Source organism: Phoenix dactylifera, unplaced genomic scaffold (assembly GCF_009389715.1).
Source record: "Phoenix dactylifera cultivar Barhee BC4 unplaced genomic scaffold, palm_55x_up_171113_PBpolish2nd_filt_p 000143F, whole genome shotgun sequence".
Lineage (NCBI taxonomy): Eukaryota > Viridiplantae > Streptophyta > Magnoliopsida > Arecales > Arecaceae > Phoenix > Phoenix dactylifera.
In genome coordinates this window covers 903,231-917,818 of record NW_024067698.1, presented here as the reverse complement: position 1 = coordinate 917,818, position 14,588 = coordinate 903,231, and the positions used below count along the sequence as shown (strand labels likewise).

The 14,588-nt window shown below is 39.0% G+C and overlaps 1 protein-coding gene across 3 annotated transcripts in view; it reads right to left on the bottom strand.

Moving 5' to 3' along the window:
- Positions 1-5,803: 5,803 nt before the first annotated feature.
- The window catches only part of LOC103711967 (probable amino acid permease 7), a 50,902-nt gene continuing 42,117 nt past the window's right edge, over positions 5,804-14,588 (bottom strand). Inside the window, exons 1-8 of one of the 3 annotated variants that reach the window (XM_039116884.1) lie at positions 11,343-11,537; positions 10,601-10,837; positions 9,128-9,221; positions 8,351-8,565; positions 7,398-7,531; positions 7,034-7,261; positions 6,457-6,870; positions 5,804-6,339 (exon numbers count right to left, since the gene is read on the bottom strand). In XM_039116884.1, the coding sequence (XP_038972812.1) occupies positions 6,469-6,870; positions 7,034-7,261; positions 7,398-7,531; positions 8,351-8,565; positions 9,128-9,221; positions 10,601-10,837; positions 11,343-11,442 (1,410 nt within the window). In that variant the 5' untranslated portion in view covers positions 11,443-11,537 and the 3' untranslated portion in view covers positions 5,804-6,339; positions 6,457-6,468. Of the gene's footprint in view, positions 6,871-7,033; positions 7,262-7,397; positions 7,532-8,350; positions 8,566-9,127; positions 9,222-10,600; positions 10,838-11,342; positions 11,538-14,588 lie in introns of those variants that run through there. The other 2 variants (XM_039116883.1, XM_039116885.1) reach the window with 2 other exon arrangements.

Sequence of the window (14,588 nt, the reverse complement as noted above, 5' to 3'; positions counted from 1 at the left end):
TGATGAATCTTCTGAATTTTCTTACAAGGAGAGCCTCATCATCATCTCCCTCATTATCTTCCTCTTCACTGCAACTGCTGCACGATAAATCTTTGTTAGTTGAAACAGATTTTAATGCTATTACCTTTTTCTTGTGAGAGGACTCTTCTTCATTGTGTTGTTTCATGGTGAGCTCGTGCGTCATCAGGGATCCAAGAAGCTCCTCAAGTGGAAGTTTGTTCAAGTCCTTCGCTTCTTGGATTGCTGTCACTTTGGCTTTCCATGACCTTGGTAGATAGCGAAGAATCTTCCTGACAAGCTTACTGTTAGTATAATTTTTGCCAAGGCTTTTTAGGCCATTGACAATGTCAGTAAACCTAGTGAACATGCAAGTGATTGTTTCATTAGAATCCATCTTAAATAGTTCATACTTATGAACTAATATATTTATTTTGGATTCTTTGACTTGATTCGTGCCCTCATGGGTCACTTCAAGTCTATTCCAAATCTCTTTTGCAGAATTGCAAGTAGAGACTCTATTGAATTCATTTCTATCTAATGCACAGTAAAGCACATTCATTGCTTTGGCATTGAGTTGTGCCTTCCTAAAGTCATTGTCATCCCAATTCTTTTCAAGTTTGGGTACAGTGACACCCTCTACATAGATGGACGGGATGTATGGTCCATTTAGTATAATGGTCCACATCTCATAGTCTTGGGCTTGGATAAATATTCTCATCCTAGCCTTCCAATACGAGTAGTCGGATCCATTAAAGAATGGGGGTCTTTGGGTGGACTGGCCCTCAATGTGGGAAGATCCAAATGGGGTTGTCATTTTGATCTTTTACTCTTTGGGTAAAAGAGTTCAGGCTCTGATACCACTTGTTGCCCAGATAGACAACCCAAGAGGGGGGTAAATTGGGTTTTAAAATAATTATTACAATTAAATGGTTTGTGAGATACTAATTAATCCTTTTCACAAGTTGATTAATTAGATGCTATGTGCAGTGAATGAAATGAAAGTAAGAGAGACAAATGCAATCATAAACACAATGATTTTATAGTGGTTCGGAGCTAACCCTTGCTCCTACGTCCACTCCCCAAGCCTCACTTGGGAATTCACTATAACCCCTCGGATTACAGCCGGTTGTTTTACAAGCTCACAACCCAACTTGTTGTTTTACGAGGTTACAACGAACTCGGTCGGTTTTTCCAGGCTCACCGACTAGAACCACCCCGATTGTTTTTCCGGGATCACAATCGAACCCTTACACCGTTGGTTTCAACCTAGGCTCACCAACAAACCTATACACCCTTGATTCAATCCCCTGATTGAATCAAGTAAAGACCAAATGGAAAGAACAAAGACAAACAGAAAAATAGAGCTTCTAAAAAGCAGATATACAGCGATATAGATAAGAGAAAAGTTAAGAGCCCTCAAACACGTTTGTGATGAAGTAGAGGAAGGCTTCTTGAACTTTGGGTCTCCTCTTGAATGTCTGGAAGACTTGAAGGCAGGAGGAGACTTCTTTAATGCTGGGAAGAGTTGGTTGAATGGAGTTAATGGCTCTCTTCCTTCTTTTCCGTTCAAATCAGTTTGCAGATGAAGGATTCTTGTTTTCTTTGAGTGGAATGTTACTTCTCTACTTTGCTACAGTCCTCTGTGGCTATTTAAGCCATTCCCTACGGAAACTAGCCGTTAGACTCACTTTACTAGCCGTTCTGCATATTCTGCACATCCTGACAATGTGTCCGTTGGGATCGGAGTCGACTCGCGCGATCTGGAGTCGACTCGGCTGTAGCAGGAGTCGACTCATGCTTTTCTGGAGTCGGCTCGGCAACTGTTCCGGATTTGAATTAAAGTGAGCTTCTTGACTGGGAGTCGACTCGACTTAACCCGGAGTCGACTCGCCAAAATCTGGAACTGACCTGGCATTTTTGGAGTCGGCTCATCCCATGGAATCCATAGAGCTATTCTTCAACTTAGCTCACTCGAGTCGACTCGGAAATTCTGAGAGTCGACTCGGCGCTCAGACCCCGAACTCCCGATTTTCTGTCGTTTGGCTCGTGCAGTCTTGGAGTCGACTCGAACTGTTCCGGAGTCGACTCGGCTCTCAGTATCCGAAAAACAGCTTTCTGTCTTTTTGGAGTAGCGCTGCCTTGGAGTCGACTCGAACTGTCTTGGAGTCGACTCGCGTCTCAGAGACAACAATACTGTCTTCTATCTTTTTGGGGTTGCGCTGTCACGGAGTCGACTCGGGCTTTGCGGGAGTCGACTCGGCTCACAGTGTCCGAAAACTGCTCTCTGACTTTTGCCTTGTATAACACTGAGAGTCTACTCTTGCTTTCTTTGGAGTCGACCTGCCAACCATCGGAGTCGACTCGCGTTCCTCAGGAGTCGACTCGGCTCTCAGGGTCGAAAATTGCTCTCTGACTTTTTGTCTGTAACTCCCTGGAGTCGACTTATACTACTCCGGAGTCGACTCGGTAAGCATCGGAGTCGACTCGCGCACTTCAGGAGTCGACTCACTGACAGGTTTTGAGTTGAGTCTTTCTGTTCGTCTGTCAGTTCTCAGTCGGAGTCGACTCATAATGTTCCGGAGTCGACTCGAGCCTGTGCCAATGCTTCTGATACGCCTGGAGTCGACTCGTAATATCCCGGAGTCGACTCGAGTCTCAGACTTTGGTTCAACTTAACTTCTTAACTTATCCAAAATATCTTGAACCAAATCTAGATGCACTTAACCATAAATTTATAAGATTTTCACTGAAACACTAGATTGAATTCATTAGTAAACATAAGATATACTCAAATGCTTTGAGCTCATCAAAATCAAATAGGGTTATGATCAATCACTCCACACAAACGTATTCAACAAGGAATTTGGACATCTTGCTAGGTGGGTCATAGAACAACTTAGTAAATTGATTTGCTAATGAAGCCTGAGTTTTTAATTCAATCCTGCAAGAGTTGAGTAAATGATTTATAACAACAAGAAGGCTAGTCAGAAAATATTATTTGGATTCTTTGACCATATATAAGTACTCAAGATGTACTTAGTGCATAGCTGATGTGAGACTAAATACATGCTTGAACAAATCTTAACATACACCCTCCATTTAAGCCTCGGCATCCTCACCAGACTAACGTCCAAAATCCATTCAAATCTCATGACAAATACCACGATTAGCTTGTGGTCAATCCAAATAACCGTGCTGCAAAGCCCCTAGTCTACACGAGCCATATGCCGAATCCGCTCTGATACTACCTTATCTAATTAGCCAAAAAATATTATTTGAATTTTTTGATCCTGTTTAAGTATTTAGAATCTATCCATTTCATAACCAATATGGAACTAAACACTCACCCACACCATCCTTATATTCCTCAAATTTAAGCTCTAGCATCCTCACCAGGCTTTAGGTCCAAATCAATTCAAAATTAATCACAAATACCATAAATCCAATTTAGACTCGTGCTGCAGTGTCCCTTAAGTAGATATGGGACATAGGCCAATCTGCTTTGATGCCATTTGTACAAATCCAGAACTTCATCCAAAAAAGCTAGCTGAAAGGTATGATTTAGATTTCTTGGTCCTATATAAGTATCTAATATGTATTCAATGCATAGCTAATGTGCATCAAAGTGGAGCCAACTCATGACCCATATGGACTAAGGGACACTGCAGCATGAGCCTCATTAAGTCAACCACAGGCTGATCAGAGTGTTCGTGATTGAATTTATGGTACTTGAGAATGGATTTGAATAAATTAGAGCCTTAGCCTGGCGAGGACATCAGAACTTAAATGGGGGAAGAGTATGTGAAGGCGATGTGGACGAGTATTTAGTCCCACATCACCTATGCAATGGGTAGATCCTGGATACCTATACAGGACCAAAAAAGCCAAATAACATCTTCTAACTAACCTTTTGGTGAGATTATAGATTATTACAAATGGTATCAGAGTGGACCCAGCCCATAGTCATGTGGACTAGGAGGAACACTACAGCATAGGTCTATTTGGATTAACCACAGATTTATCGTGGTGTTTGTGATTAAATTTATGGTACTTATGATTGGCTTTGAATGGATTTGGACTCTTAGCCTGACGAGGATGATTGAGCTTGAAAGAGGGGAAGTGTGTGAAGACTCATGCAAGCATGTGTTTAGTTCCACATTAGTTATTCATCAGAAAAATCTTGAATATTTATACAAAGCCAATGAACCTAAATAATACCTTATGGCTAGTCTTTTTGGGTGAGATCTTAGGTTGTTGCCTGAATCCCTCCTAGAATCCCATCTTAAAAAGATCAATTGATGTAGCCATCGGTGGCCATGTTGTCAAGGAACAACCAACTATAGGAGTAGGGGTGGCAATTGGGTCGGGTTAGGCATAAACAGGTCGGGTCAAATACAGGTCGGGTCAGAAAACTATAAATCTGAACCCGACCTGTTTATTAAACGGGTCAGGAATTGCAAACCTGAACCTGACCTGTTTATTAAACAGATAACCCGACCCGACCCGTTTAACCTGTTTAATAAACAGGTAACCTGTTTAATAAACAGGTAACCTGTTTAATAAACAGGTAACCTGTTTACCCAACCCGACCCGACCTGTTTAACCTGTTTGCCCAACTTGATCCGTTTAACCTGTTTAATCTGTCCAACCCAACCTGTTTAACCTGCCCAACCCGACCTGTTTAGACCTGTTTAGACCCGTTTAACCTGTTTAGACCTGTTTAACCTGTTTAACCTGTTTAACCCATTTAACCTGTTTAGACCTGTTTAACCTGCCCAACAGTTAAATGGGTTAAACGGTTTAAACGGGTCAGATATCTAAAACCCGTATCCGACCCAATTAATAAACAGGTTAAACGGGTCGACCTGTTTACGACCCGAACCTGTTTAGGCCAAACCCAAACCTGTTTATGGCGGGTCGAACACGGGTCGGGTTGGCGGGTCGGGTCATATTTTGCCACCCCTATATAGGAGGTTTGTAGAGCCCACTGAAAAAATATGGCCATAGGTATATAGATAGAGTTTTTAGCTATAAGAAAATCTTAGTTGAACAAAAGCTGAGACCACCATCTAAAATGCTGAGAATATAAAGAGTTTAGTAGAAATCATCTAAGGGGGTGTTTGGTATAGTCCACCTAGGATCAAGAATGATTTGAGTGAAAGTAATGAGATCATCGTATTTGGTTGCATCTTAGTAATCCTATATGGCAGTGATCCCAAATCACCTTTACTTCTCAAATCACTGGCTAACCGGGTGATGGGAAACCTATTCTTGAGGATGGGTATCCAATATAACTCCAACACAGTGATCTTGGGATAATCTTGCTACTCGATCAAGTAGTTTAGTATTGGCCAAGTTCCTGCATGCTGGATGCAAGAGACTACAAGAAAGTGTCGTCTGAGAAAGAGTGCCCATGAAGCACCACCATCCGCAAAGGATTTGGATTCCTATGTTGTTATTTTTCTCTTTCCCTTTTTGGCCATGAGTCAGAGAAGTGGACAAATGCTGCTAGTCTTTTCGACGAATCACCTGTTGGAGGAATAAGTGCTGTTAGGAGCGATTTTTTGATTTTGGGATTATTGATTCTTTTATTTTTTGATTTCTTAATATTTTGATATTTTGATTTCTTATATTTGATTGAGTCCATCTTGTTTTCTTGAACATTGATATCCACGCAACAAGTCTTTTTTTGGCCTTGTAAATCAGTCTTTATATCTAAGATCAATAATTTTTTTTGGATTTGAGATACATAAACCTTTTTTCTATAGATCTATCTATTTTCTAATATATTTGATCAGAATTCTTTTGAGCACAAATTTATGGAGCTATGTTTGTGCGCTGTTTAGAGCAAAATACAACAGAGAATAACTTCATGGAAAAAAAAGAGCAACAGTACCTTAGCTCAATCTACGCACATATCATGTCTCCTTTCCTTAAATCCTTGCTGCCTTGTGTATATGATCATTTGTATATAAGCTTCATTTAATAAAAAAAGCTAGATGGCATATTGCCTCTCTTAACAGGAGCTTTTTTTTTTCACCAACCTCGCAGTATGCTTGGCAACCAACACACCTCGCCCCCTTAGAGGAGACTGGACACTCAGCCCCCACTCCTGTGCCGGCTGGCAGACCACTCTCCAGGCAACAAGTGCACACCATGGTAATAGATTAGAGCGATCCAATCTCATGCTTCATATGATGCACGTAAATACAATGTCGGGTAAATCCCGTGTGTGGCAAGTTCCATACACGTCCCAACTTTGGGCTTGGCTAGATGCATGGCCAAGCCTGAGTCAATTAGTCCGGTCATGAGAGTGCCATCTATTCCCTGCACATTATTCTAGCACAAAAAAAGGAAAGAAAAGCTATTTCAATCGTATTTGTCCTGAAAAATAGCAGCCTTTAAAATGCACCACAAATTTAGAAAGAGAAAAAAATAAGGAAAAAAAAGGAAAACCTCGATGGATCCCTAACTCAGCTTCTCACTAATAATTCCTTCAATTGATCCAACAAAAGCAAACATACTGATAAATAAGCACACAATTCGGAAGATCTGAAGGCCAACCCATTTCTTTGTCCAAGCCCTTATCTTTCTCTGCACTAAGTACATCTCCACAGGGAAATAGATAGCCATAGGCCAGAAGTTCCAGGAACCCAGCACTCCTAAGACCTGGTTGAAGTATGGAAAGAGCATTGCAATCCCTGTGGTGGATGCAACATATATGGTTCTATAGCATAACCTGAGAAGATTCAGTCTGCAAGGAGGCAGGAATGGCAATTGGATGGTGTAGAATTTGTTCACAAATCCACTGCCGGGGAACTCCTCTGCAGACCATGTGTCCACCAATGCGAATACTGGCTGGCTGAAAACCTATCAAAATATAAACAGAAGCTTTAGCTTCCCTCATTTCACTCTTCAAGTCAGTACTTGGGCAAGAGATCAAGCAAAGTGATTGGTAACAAGGCATGCTAAAGGTTTTAATTTTGTTCAAAGTACATTAGTATTTATACTCAATCATAGTAGAAGGGCTTACCTGATACCCTCCGACCAAGTGAAGAACAACGCATGCATTGGCAAAGTCGACAAGCCAGTAAGGCTCGTAGAAACCAAACCCTGTCAGGAGGTTTCCAGGTGTATCATTCCCAAAGGCAGCATAGCCGAAACACCCACAACAGAGGTAGAAGAATGTGGTGGTGAGAATCGAGATCTTTGTTGCTTTCTTCATGGTTTGGTTTTCAGGTGGTGGTGACTTGAGAGTATCCTGCATTTGTGGAAGCTCAATAATTTTCCTTCAATTCTTCTGAACTTAAAAACCTTGATGTCATAACTGGACTATCAGCAACAAACTTTTTTAGGCTACATATTCATATTAATTAAAGGTGTGAAATGTTTATCACCTCTATCTCTAAGAGAACTATAGCGAACGGATAGGCGAATGCAATATCTCCCAGTGCTTGAGAAACTAGCCAGAACTTCTGTGTTGTTGAGGATACTGGAATGCCTCCAACTCCACCTTTGATTCTTCCGTTCTCTGGCATACAAGTATGATGGAAAAGCTGTGTGAAGTATGGCAGCATTAGAGCACTAGTGCTTGAAAATTTGATCCACAAGAAAAGAAGCTTTATAACATGTTAGTTCCAGTATGATTTTTTTTCACTAGACTGAGTAGAGTTCTATAGTCCAATCAACATCCTACTATTATGCCTTCACCTAAATTCATGCATCAATGTGCTCTGTATCATGTTGTCGGCTTTTTGAACAAAATGTGGTATATTAGACACATATCTGCATATAATTTTTCATGCAAACACAAATAAGAATAGACATGTCAGATGTAGATATCTTCATGGAATACACATATGTGCATGTCCATGTGAAAATGCAAATTTTTCTTTTCTTAATCATAAGATATATCAAGGTAAGGTCCCTGCCAATATGTAAAGGTCAGTCCTTGTGTATATGCAAGTATATGTGCATACATACATATGCAAGGATGCATGCACTTAGTACGTGTTCTGTGTGTAAGCATTTTATCTACACATTCTGATTATTTACTACAGAAATAGACCCCAAGTTGTGCGAACGACAAAGGAAAGATGCTTACGCACAGCAAACTCTTTTAGCTATTTTACGGTATTGGCAAGTCCCCATCAATTGTTATTTAATCAAGTATGATGGCATCCCATCTTTTCATTAGATGACCACACAGATGTTCTACATTGATATTGGACTGGAAGAACATGTAATCTTAGGACATATGCCTTCCTCTTATTCCAAATTTTATTTAAAATTTAAAAGTTACAAATTCCTCTAAAACTATTTATTAACATCAGCGTAAGGTAAAAAGTACCTATCACTTTGGCAAGCCCAAGTCCAAATCCAATGGATGAGTAGGCGAAGGACATGACTGCTGCGAGAATTGAGAGCCATGCCATCTCGTGAAAATCTGGTATCTGTGAGAAAACCATCTGAACAGCTCCAAATAGCAGCATTTCAGAAGTCTCTCCATATGAGCATGGAGCACTGTGGCCTTCTCTGTGGTAGCAGTTTGACTTCAGAATTGCTCTGCATGCATGTTGAATAACATAAATAACTTTAATCAGTTCCAAATTGATTGAAGTAGTACTTCAACGTCTCTCTCTCTCTCTATATATATGTATATATGTGTGTGTGTGTGTGTTTGTGCGTGCATGTTGTTTTTTCAGTTCTCATGGCTGTGTGTGTGGGGAGAAGCCATTTCCGTGCAAGTAGCGATATTAATATAAAGTTTCATTGGGTCAAATCAAGTTGGGTCTGTTTGGGTTAGGTTTGGATTAGATTAAGATCGAGTTTGGATTAGAGATCAACCCTGACCCAATCCTAATTGAGATCCGGCTAGAATTTTTGATCCCAAGTCAAACCAATATCTATAAAATCGCAACCTAATCCTATCTAATGAGCAACTTGGGTGGGCTGGGTAGATTCAAATTGAGCTCAATCCAAGTATCACTCCCACATGATCATTGACATGAATCCTGGCATGCATAGTGCAAGCTGGCCACAAACCCGACTCATTATTTCTTTTTTGAGAAATATGAGAGGATTGCGAGCGGTTTAAATAAATAGGCAAATTTATTTCCAAGGATACCTCATACTACTAGCTGACGTGATGGTGTATGCTATTCCAATGCCATACAAATTTATTTGCTGAAATATCCCACAAGCCCACCAACTCTTCTTCCCTGCAAGCAGACACCGAACAAATATTCAAATCTGAAGAAACCAATACCAGCAATAATAGTTTGCCCCACCGGTCGGTCTCAATCTCAATGACCGAATTAGCCAAAATCGGATAAGGCCAACCCTACCAACAAGCCACTACCAATAAAGAAATAAAACGATTTTTCCATTGAAACGTAACTATCATGGGAATGCTAAGAAAATTGGAGAACCATTTTTTTGGACTGCCCCGTCCGAGATTTTTTTTCAAAATTTTTATTTAAGCAACTATTTTTTCACATTAATCTTCCGACTACAGCCAGCTGAATCCATAAAAATAAGACCAGGAAGAAACATTTATAGTGAATGTAAAAAAAAAACAACGGGATTTTTTTACTGACAGTTACTTTTTTAAGTAAAATAAATTATATTATATTATTGTTGTTTAAAATATGCAAAAACGAGTGAAAACTAAAAGGATAGAAGTTTAGAAAACAATCTTTATATAATTGATTTCAAATCTCGCAGTGAATGATGGAAACGTAGGTCTGGAGGTGATCAGGGCGATAGCTATTTAATAACTGATGTTTCATTATAAATTTTTTTTTTTTGCTAAAATTCACTATAAATTGTTTGACCAACTAAATTTATAAGTGAAGTCCAGGTGCAACTATAAGTCGTCTGGGTGGGACGAACCGTAGCTTTGAAACGACAAATCCGTCGAAGTCACGGCCCGCACATGGCACTTTCTTTTCGGACACGAAGGCTGCAGATGCCGACATGTTTGGCTAAAATGACGTAATGAATGGTCCCACATCATTTAATTAAATTTATTGTTTTAAGACTCAAGAGTATTTTAAGCACCAAAGTTATATTGATGCATGTGACCATTGATCATGTCGGTTTGTCTCGATTGAAGAGTCCGCGTCTGTTTTAAAGTAAGAAGAATATTTTGGGGGTGCCAGGGATCCACCTATCACATAGGAACAGATTAAATTATCACATAGGATCCACCTAAGATTTTGTGATCCATGCAATATTTCGCTATAATTTTTTAATTTTTATCCGCGTACCAACTAATTGAATTAATTAAATTATTAAATATTAAATATCACAGGGTAGATAACTTATTAAAATCTGTCGTATATCTTGAACAAGACGCAACTTAGGTCATCAAGGACCGATTATAGTGGTGGCGCCGGAACATTTAAAAGTTTTTTTTACTGCTCTCAAATTAAGATTGTTTGCAGTACATATTTGGCACTACCAAGAGCTGTGTAGCTTTCAATAGACGCCATATCATTCATCGATCATGCCAAAATCCTTAGAAGGATGAATGGTTCCATGAATGGAAATTATCATCCAACTGAGTAAGAATATTTTATGAGAGTATTTGAGTTACCTAAATTCAGTTTTACAGCTTCCATGTATGAATGGTTCCTGATATGCCCATGCTCAGGATCAGGTGATCTATAGCAATCAGCAAGCAGGTGTGATTGGAACATGGTGACTGAAGCAAAGAACACCATACATATAGGACCAGCAACCCAACCCAATTGAGCTATGCTCCATGCTAGAGAGAGGACTCCAGAGCCTATTACAGCCGTAATTATGTGGGCAACAGCAGTCCAAACAGTCCCTGAAGAAGAAAGAAAGAAGAAATGGATATTGCATTTTTCCAAATAAATGAATATAATTTCCAAAGTAAAAGAGGACAGCAATAAACCATTTAAAAAACTTCTCAAGATATGAAATAAATTATTTCTGAAAAAAAATGGAATACATAAATCAAACTAAAGTTAATTCATGCTTGGCTGATGAGATAAAGATAAAGCAGCCAAAATCTCCCTAGTTGTAAAATTTGAAAGTAAGGATTTAAATAATATGAGATGGAGTTTTTTTTTTCCATTATCGATTTAAATTAGAAAATAAATTTGAAGAGAGATTGAAGTGGTTTATAGGTATCAGTGAACCAGAGAAAAGGTGGTATTTTTCAGGAGTTTTGTGACCAAAAATTAATTCCATCCATGTTTTAAATAAAAAAGGTCGAAATCTTAAACCCACAAAGTAGATTATGGTGAGAAGATGACATCCAAAGTTTAGGAAACATGAGAGAAATTCAGGAGGAAAGATATGGAACTCACCAGTTCTCTTGATGTGCGATTCTGATTCATCTGATGGTGCATCTGGAAGCTCTGTGAGCATGGGGATGTTCTCAGCTTCTCCTTCTCCCTCTCCCCCCATGGCTGCTCCGGTCCCCTGCAACCGATGATGGAATTAATTCCCAATGGAAGCTGTGGTTTCTGCTGGTTTTATGCGGTGAGCCAACTCGGATTTTTCAAAGGCCTGCCTCCTTGAAATGCTGCTGTTACCTAACATGAAAACGATCCTCTGTTTCACCTAGAACACAGAACGGCAACTCACGTCTGACTAACGACTTCACCTGGGTCCTGGGAGTACGTGTATTTAATAAAAGCCTCTTTTATGTGTTGTGGATGCAAAACACTTTGTAGTTGATCTCTTCATGCAAGCTTCTTTCTTTGGCGTTCTCCTCAAGAGATTATCCATGTTCCACCCTCTCGTTCTAAACCACATATAGAAAAAGCATGGGCTCACGGGAGCCTGCTATGGGCAACCATCTGATGTCATGGTACTTAGGCTGGGTTTTGAGATTATTCCAAATCAAACTTGCATTGTGGAAGTCTTATAAGAGGGAGAAATTATTGTACACTGCATGCAGGCTGCACATGCAGCTAATCGCACCTGCTACTTTCTATAGTGCTTGATAAATATATCATGTATAGGTATGATTTAGATTTTTTAGTCGTGTATAAGTACCCAATATCTATACAGTGCATAGCCGATATGCATCAAAGTGGACCCAATCCATGGCCCATGTAGACTAAGGGACATTGCAGCATGAACCTTAGTCAGTCGACCATGGACTGATCATAGTGTTCGTAATTGGATTTATGGTACTTGAGAATGGATTTGAATAGATTTAGATCCTTAGCCTGACAAGGACGTCAGAACTTAAATGGGGGAAGAGTATGCGAAGGCGATGTGGACGAGTATTTAGTCCCACATTACCTATGCAATGGGTAGATCTTGGATACCTATACAGGACCAAAAAACCCAAATAACATCTTCTAGCTAGCCTTTTGGTGAGATCATGGATTATTATAAATGGTATCAGAGAGGACCCAGCCTATAGTCATGTGGACTAAAAGAAATACTGCAACATGGTCTATTTGGATTGACCATAGATTTATCATGGTATTTGTGATTAGATTTATGGTACTTGTGATTAGCTTTGAATGGATTTGGACTCTTAGGGTGACGAGGATGCTTAGGCTTGAAAGAGGGGGAGTGTGTGAAGACCCATGCAAGCATGTGTCTAGTTCCACATTCGTTATTCATTAGAAAAATCTTGGATATTTATACAAAGCCAAGGAACCCAAATAACATCGTATGGCTAGCTTTTTTAGGTGATGTCTTAGGTTGTTGTCTGAATCCCTCCTAGAATCCTACCTTAAAAAGATCAATTGATGTAGCCATTGGTTGCCATGTTGTCGAGGAACAACCAGCTATTGGAGGTTTGTAGAGCCCACTGAAAAAATATGGCCACAACTATGTAGATAAAGTTTTTAGCTACAAGAAAATCTTAGTTGAACAAAAGTTGAGACTACCATCTAAAATGCTGAGAGTATGAAGAGTTTGGTAGAAATCATCTAACGGGGTGTTTGGTATGGGGTGAGCCACCTAGGATCAAGAGTGATTTGAGTGAAAATAATGAGATCATCGTATTTGGTTGCACCTTAGTGATCTTATATAGCAGTGATCCCAGATCACCTTTACTTCTCAAATCACTGGCCAACCGGATGATGGGAAACCCATCCTTGAGGACGGGTATCTAATATAACTCCAACACAGTGATCTTGGGATAATCTTGCCCCTTGATCAAGTAATTTAGTATTGGCCAAGTCTCCGCATGCTGGGTACGAGAGACTTCAAAAAAGTGTCGTCTCAGAAAGAGTGCCCATGAAGAAGCACCATCCGCAAAGGATTTGGATTCCTATCTTGATATTTTCCTCTTTCTATTTTTTGGCCATACCGATTTCTTGATTTTGGGATTATTGATTCTTTTATTTTTTGATTTCTTGATATTTTGATCTTTTGATTTTTTATATTTGATTGAGTCCATCTTGTTTTCTTGCACATTGATATCTATGCAAAAAATCTTTTTTTGCCTGGTAAATTTGTCTTTATATCTGAGATCAATATTTTTTTTTGGTTTTGAGATATATAAACTTTTTTCTATAGATCTATCTATTTTCTAAGATGTTTGATCAGAATTCTTTGAGCACAAATTTTTTGAGCTATGTTTGTGTGCTGGATGTTGGCTTAGAGCAGAATACAACAGAGAATAACTTCACGGAAAAGAAAGAGCAACAGTGCCTTAGCTCAATCTACGCACATGCCTCGTTTCCTTACATCCTTGCCGCCTTGTGTATATGATCACTTGTATATAAGCTTCATTTAATAATAAAAGCTGGATGGCATATTGCCTCTCTTGTGTGTGTGGGTGTATATATATATATATATATGTACATGTATGTGTGTATATATATATATATATATATATGTGTGTGTGTGTGTGTATGCATGTATGCATATATGTATATGATATGCTTGTTATTGCCATACAATTTGCTGAAGATCATGAATGTATTAAGAATGAACACCCATGCTCCAATATGGTGAACCCTCCTGAAGATGGAACAATTAGCAAAAGGTAGAACATTGCAACAAAGATTTTGAAGTTGGTTGCCGTGGTAGCTCTAAATTTATATGGAGAAAAAATAGAATAAAAAGAACATGTTGCAAATGGTTGATGCTATGTAAATTTAATTATGATTCAATTTATCCAAACTTGATATTAAGGAGAGTATTTTTGAACTATCCACTCCTATCCCATATGGGTTGAGATTATCTTTTTGTTTATCGATATTGGGGTCAAATGAGATGTTGTCATTTGCACTTCACTATATCTTAGATACATCAAACATAGTATAATTTTCTAGAGATAGTGGCTACTAACAATAAAGTCTGTGACAAAATAATAGGGCCACTATAAAAATCGGTATATTTGCTTATATTCTTAATTCATGAGAATCAAGAGTACATAAAAAAATTCTCCTCACATATATCAGAGATATTTTTGGTAATATATGACTAGTGAACTTGGATTCTCATGACATACCAAATAAACTACTCGCAAATCCTCAGAAATCTCTAATCATTGGTCCATGACATACCAAAAACGATGATGGGGATCAGATTGCCTCATGATGAGAATCAACAATGATCTTAGATCATCATGATGATCT